Source organism: Amphiprion ocellaris, chromosome 3 (assembly GCF_022539595.1).
Source record: "Amphiprion ocellaris isolate individual 3 ecotype Okinawa chromosome 3, ASM2253959v1, whole genome shotgun sequence".
Lineage (NCBI taxonomy): Eukaryota > Metazoa > Chordata > Actinopteri > Pomacentridae > Amphiprion > Amphiprion ocellaris.
Genome location: NC_072768.1, coordinates 40,545,301 through 40,551,655, shown reverse-complemented (window position 1 = coordinate 40,551,655; position 6,355 = coordinate 40,545,301). Strand labels below are relative to the sequence as shown.

The 6,355-nt window shown below is 36.8% G+C and overlaps 1 protein-coding gene across 1 annotated transcript in view; it reads right to left on the bottom strand.

The window, feature by feature from the left end:
* Window positions 1-6,355, bottom strand: part of znrf1 (zinc and ring finger 1) — a 36,848-nt gene that overhangs the window by 10,873 nt on the left and 19,620 nt on the right. Inside the window, exon 2 of the mRNA XM_055009255.1 lies at window positions 1,565-1,660. Coding sequence (XP_054865230.1) covers window positions 1,565-1,660 — 96 coding nt within the window. The remainder of the gene's footprint in view (window positions 1-1,564; window positions 1,661-6,355) is intronic.

Below are 6,355 nucleotides of genomic sequence, written 5' to 3'. Positions count from 1 at the left end.
ACACAAAACAACCACAAATAGATGTTGATCAAAGCTACATTCATTCTGACTGCTGAAACTAAAATCACTTCAAAATATTTCCATCAAAATAACGCCTCATTCAACAACGATCAGAAAAGAAAACTGTTTTCTCAAACCAGATTCTGTGAAAAACTAAAAACTCTGAGCTCCTCGACACAAAGTCCAGACTGACCTCAACGTTTGTGGAGAAAAACAACAAAAACAAAAGGACCTGAAATGCTGTTGGTCAAAATTGGTGAAATCTGGATTATCTTCAGACTGAGACACCTGGATAGATTTAAACTGTACCAATGACTGTACATCCATTCAGTTGAGAACCAGAGTGACATTAAAATGATCCATAATTACAGAAAATGAGTCCAGAAGGACAGGAAATTTGTCGTAAATGACTGAAAATGATCCCTAAGACACAAAAATGATCCAAAATGAGGAGAAAAGATCCAAGTTCACATAAAATTTGTTGAAAATGACCAGAAAATTGTCCAAAATGAGTCAGAATTCACCCAAAATGACTCAAAAATGATCCAAACTGACTGAAGATTTGCAGAACAACACTAAATCAGTCCACGATGCTTCAAAAATAATAGAAAATGACTCAAATTTGTGCAAAATGACTCAAAAATGATGCCAAATTACAGGAAATTTGTCAAAAATTAAATGAAAATTGTCCTAAATTGATTGAAAATGATCCAGTTTCTGAGTCAACAGAATAAAATTTTTGACTAAAATTGTTCTAATCAGAAACCAGATTCAGTGTTTAGACTGAGACACCTGGATGGATGTAAAACTGATCTAGGGTCAGTTTTTACCACAACTCAGATGTTTCTCCTCCTAAAAGTCATGGTTCTATCTGCTGGACTGATGAAGTTCTGGAAAAGTCCATTAAAAAGTGATAAATCTGGACCCATCTCTATGGACTTCAAGGACCTGGAATGTTCTAAGTGAGACTAAACTAAAGACTGGAGGCAGGAAAGGAGAACGTCCCCTGGAGAAAGTTCTAGAGTAGACCTACCGACAACTGGAGAAAGTTCTAGAGTAGACCTACTGACAACTGGAGAAAGTTCTAGAGTAGACCTACCCACAACTGGAGAAAGTTCTAGAGTAGACCTACTGACAACTGGAGAAAGTTCTAGAGTATACCTACTGACAATTGGAGAAAGTTCTAGAGTAGACCTACCCACAACTGGAGAAAGTTCTAGAGTAGACCTACTGACAACTGGAGAAAGTTCTAGAGTATACCTACTGACAATTGGAGAAAGTTCTAGAGTAGACCTACCCACAACTGGAGAAAGTTCTAGAGTAGACCTACTGACAACTGGAGAAAGTTCTAGAGTATACCTACTGACAACTGGAGAAAGTTCTAGAGTAGACCTACTGACAACTGGAGAAAGTTCTAGAGTAGACCTACCGACAACTGGAGAAAGTTCTAGAGTAGACCAGGTAGGTCTACTGTAGAGCTTTCTCCAGGGGACGTTCTCCTCTGTGGACTTCAAGGACCTGGAACTCTGGAAATATTCCCAGGATGAAGGACGGAAGTCCTTACCGTTGTAGGAGAGGCGGGGTTTGCTGAGACACATGATGAAGTGGACCTCCATCTCATTGGATGCCACAGACTTGGAGCAGACAGGACACTTGAATCCTGCAGAGAAGAACAGACCAACATGTTCACTCTGGACCGATAAAAACTGGAGTCGCTTCGTCATTCAGGTGAAAAATCAGGTGTGAATAAAGACAAACGTGCAATTGTGAAGGTGATGATCCTGGTCCACCATGAAGTCTGTGATCCAGGTTTAACTCTGAGACCCACAAAGACCAGCAGCAGCTACTAATTATAAATATATAAATAAATAACAAAAACCTGGAATCTAATGAACCAAACTGTCAAATATCTGGATATTAAGACACTTAAGTAAAAATAACGTGTATATTAGTGCACCGAAGCATCAAAACATGGATAATGGCACAAAAAAGTAAGAAAAATTGCAATATTGATGCACAAAAATGTCACTATCCCAGATAATAACACACAAAAGTGTCAATAATCTGGATATTAACACACTACAACATCAAACGCTTGGATATCAGTCCACCAAAGCATCAAAAACCTGGAAAATAGCACACAAAAGTGAGAAAACCTTAATATTGATGCACAAAAGTAACAACAATCTGGATAATAATGCACAAAATGTCAGTAATCTTTATTTCATTGCACTAAAGTATAAATAATATGTATTTTAAAGCATTAAAAGTCTGGATATCAAGGAACATAAGCATCAAAGAGCTTCACATGGAGCAGCAGAATGTCAGATATTTGGACGTTCTAACAAACTGAAGCTGATCGTTAAATATTTTGGACGTTTATAAACTGATTAGTTCATCAATCGACGATTAAACAGACAGAAATGGGGTTCAGTGGTTTCTACTGCCGCCTCACAGCTAGAAGGTCCCTGGTTCACATCCCGTCCTGGTTCTGGGATCTTTCTGCAAGGAGCCTAAACTGTCTGCAGGTGAGAATGTGAGTGTGAATGTCTCTATGTGTAGCCCTGTGATAGACTATCTGTCTAGCTGAACCTGTGATAGACTGCTACCTGTCCAGCTGAACCTGGGATAGGCTCCGCCCCCTAATGAGGATTAACTGGTGTATAGATGATGCTGATGAATCTGCTGCTTCTGGGGCTCTGATTTCAGAACTGGTGGTTGTGTTGTTAAAAAAAGATGGACAGTAGTCACACACACACACACACACACACACACACACACACACACACACACACACACACACACACACACACACACAGATGACCCAGTTCTCTTTCAGCTATTTTCAGATTCTCCACTGAGACGAAAACGAGTGAAAACGAAACGAAAAGTAAAGTTCAGGTGTGTGTGTGTGAGTGTGTACGTGCTCGTGCACTCTGTCCAGCTGGTTTGTGTCAAATCGGCAAAATTTTCTCAAATATTTTCCTCACAGAAGCTGATGTCAGAGACTGGAAAAAGCTCAGGGAATATATGAATATGTAAGATTATAATATTATTAATATTAAGGGTTGTTGTATTAATGTTCAGTATTATGTTATGAATATAGTTGTAATAATGTTTAGTATTATATCATTAATATTGTTGTATTAATGTGTTATATGATGAATATTGTATTTCTGAGGGCTTGGGCTCCAGATGATGATATCTGGCTACAGCTGCTGTGTTTCTTTCATTTCTTGCTCCGGATGTTTTCCTGTGATGTTCGCTGATGAAAACCGTCAGCGAATCAAAGAGAAGCAGCCGAAGCTGTGAAACGATAATTAACATCCAGCTGGATCAAAAGCAGAATATGCTGCTGGATTCCCTGCTTCTGATTGGTCACAGCGGACTACAGACGAGGAACAGAAAAGCGAGGTGAACGAAGACCACCCAGATGCTGCTCCTGTTCATTCAGTTCTCAATCTGGACTTCAGTGGATTCAGCATATTCTGATTTCATTACCTCACTGTTTGTTTCCTAACATAAATGTGTGCAGCTGACTGGGATTGACACAAACTACAGACCAAAGCAAACAAAACCATCAATAAACTGGATATTAACACACAAAACCACCAATAAACTAACCATCAATAAATTGGATATTAATGCACAAAACCATCAATTAACTTGGTTGTAATGCACAAAAGTATCAATAACCCAGATATTACTGACCAACCACCTACCAACATGCTGATAGGAGCTTTAAAGTTTATCCAGAATGAACTCTTCAAAAAAGTTTTCTCCATGTTTAGACAGAAATAATGTAAAATATTTTGAAAATTACTTAAAAATTTGTTCCAAGTGGTATAAAAGATGTCTACAATCACACAAAAATTATCCAAAATTACTCTATTTTTTTAAAAAAAAGTCTTTAAATGTGTCTAAAATTACTCAATATCGTTCAAAATGGCCTTTAAATCGTCCAAAATCGCTTCAAAACATAAAAACTTCCCAAAATTATGTAAAAAATTTGTTTAAAATGACACAATAATGACCCCAAATTACCCAAATGTGTCCAAAACTAGTCAAACTTTGTCCAAGTGGAGTCATTATTTGTTCAAAAATCACATGAAAATCCGTCTAAAAGGAGTTTTTATTTAATTAGAACTTGTTCTGCCCAACCAGCTACCAACATTAAAGTTTACCCAGAATGAACTTTTTCCCCTAACCTCATCCAGAATGACTCAAAAATTGTGAATGAGTCAAAAGATGACCAAGAGAATCCCAAAATGATCAGAAACATCTCTTAAATCACTACATTTTTGGCCAAAATGACAAAAACTTCTCCAAAATGATCCCAAACTGTGAAAAATGTCTGTTTTGAGCAAATTTTGAAAGAATTTAAAAATAATTCTGGACATTTTTAGTTCTCTTTGCTCATTTTTGAGTAATTTGTGACTATTTATGTGTCATTCCGGACAAACATTGGTTCCTTTTGGTCAAGCTTTATCACATCAGACACATTTTAAGTCATTCTGAACCATTTTTTGTGACATTAGACACGTTTTCAGTCATTCAGGACCACTTCTGAACCATTTTGAACAAGTTTCTGTTGAACTGAACAATCAAAATATGTGTAAAATGATCCATCCATCGTCTCTAATAGCTGTGACCAACCTCCTACCAACAAGTTTACCAAGTTTACCCACAATGACCTTTTTAAACTTCTGTTCATCTTTAGATAGAATTAATCTAAAGTTTTGAAAACTGACTTGAAAATTTGTTCCAAATGAGATAAAAATTGTCCAAAATCACTCATATTTTCTTTTTAAAAGTCTTGAAATACATCTTCTTGTTCTTGTCCTGACCAACCACCTACCAACATTAAAGTTCACCCAGAAAGAGATTTTAAAGTTTTCTCTGGTGAATCCTCAGAAACCACAAACACATCCAGGAACCAATGATTGTTTCTAGGACTCTAAACTGTTCACACTAGGATACATCCCATAATACTGATGATCACTAGGATACATCCCATAATACTGATGACCACTAGGATACATCCCATAATACTGCTGCTCACACTAAGATACATCCCATAATACTGATGATCACAGCTGGTTGGTTAAGTCTGAATTCAAACATTAACTTTCCCATGATTCTTTGTGACGGCAACACAGAAGTCTGACAGTAGATCATCAGTTATTAGCAGTTAGCAGCTATCAGTTAGCAGCTAGCAGTTAGGAGCTAGCAGGTAGTAGTTAGGAATTAGCAGCTAGCAGTTAGGAGCTAGCAGGTAGTAGTTAGCAGTTAGTAGCTAGCAGTTAGCAGTTAGCGGTCAGCAAACACACCTATAACTCAGTTTCTGACCTAAAACACTGTTTGTGTGGAAGAGTCCTAAATGTAAAGAAAAATGCTGCTTTCACAATATTAAAAACTACCATTTGCTGCATAAAAAGTCAGTATTTTATTTTTCCAATGATTGTTTGACTTGATTTGAAAAACGCCCATAACCTTCTTCCTTCCTGCCTCCAGCGCTGCTGTGAAGCTTTTATCTCTCAGCCCTGAGTCATTCTGCCGTCCTGATGTTAACACCTCAGGCATGTATTCATTTATTTACAGATCCAGCTCCTACAGAAGCTTCACTTCTAGTTGCACAAAGTTTACCCTTGTGTCGTCCTGCGGATCAAAATTAACCCGGTTTAAAGTTTGAAAATGTGGAAAAGAAATATTTTCACAGTGAAACTTCTGATGTCCACATTTTCAACATTTTTGGGAAATTTTGAACATTTCTTTGGTGGAAAAAATGTTTCTTAAGAACATTCACATAAAAATCAACCAAAATCCAGCAAATTTCACTGGATTTTGGTTGAAATAAATAGTTTTATTGATATCAAAACAATAAAAAAGACAAAAACAAGACAAAACATTACAAAAACGAGACACAAAACTACAAAAAAATAGACAATGCAAGCAAGACAAAAAAAACGACACTCAAAACAACGAATAAAGCGAAACAAAATATTACAAAAACAAGACACAAAAGCAACAAAAAAAGAGAAATGACAAAAACGAGACAAAAAATGTCTCGTTTTTGTATTTCATTTCGTTTTTGTTTTGTGTCTCGTTTTTGTGTTTTGTTTTTGTCGTTTTCTGTCTTGTTTTTGTCATTTTGTGTCTTGTTGTTGTCATTTAAAGTATTCAACCACAGAAACACCGTGATGCTACAGAGACAGCAGTTATTGCTATTATTAGCTTTAGCTAAAGCTAGCATGTAGCCAAACCTAACCAGTGTCACAAACATTCCCAAAACAAACCAGAAATTCAACTCTAACAGCTCAGCTCTGCAAGCTTCAAAATGGAACTTTAAAATGTC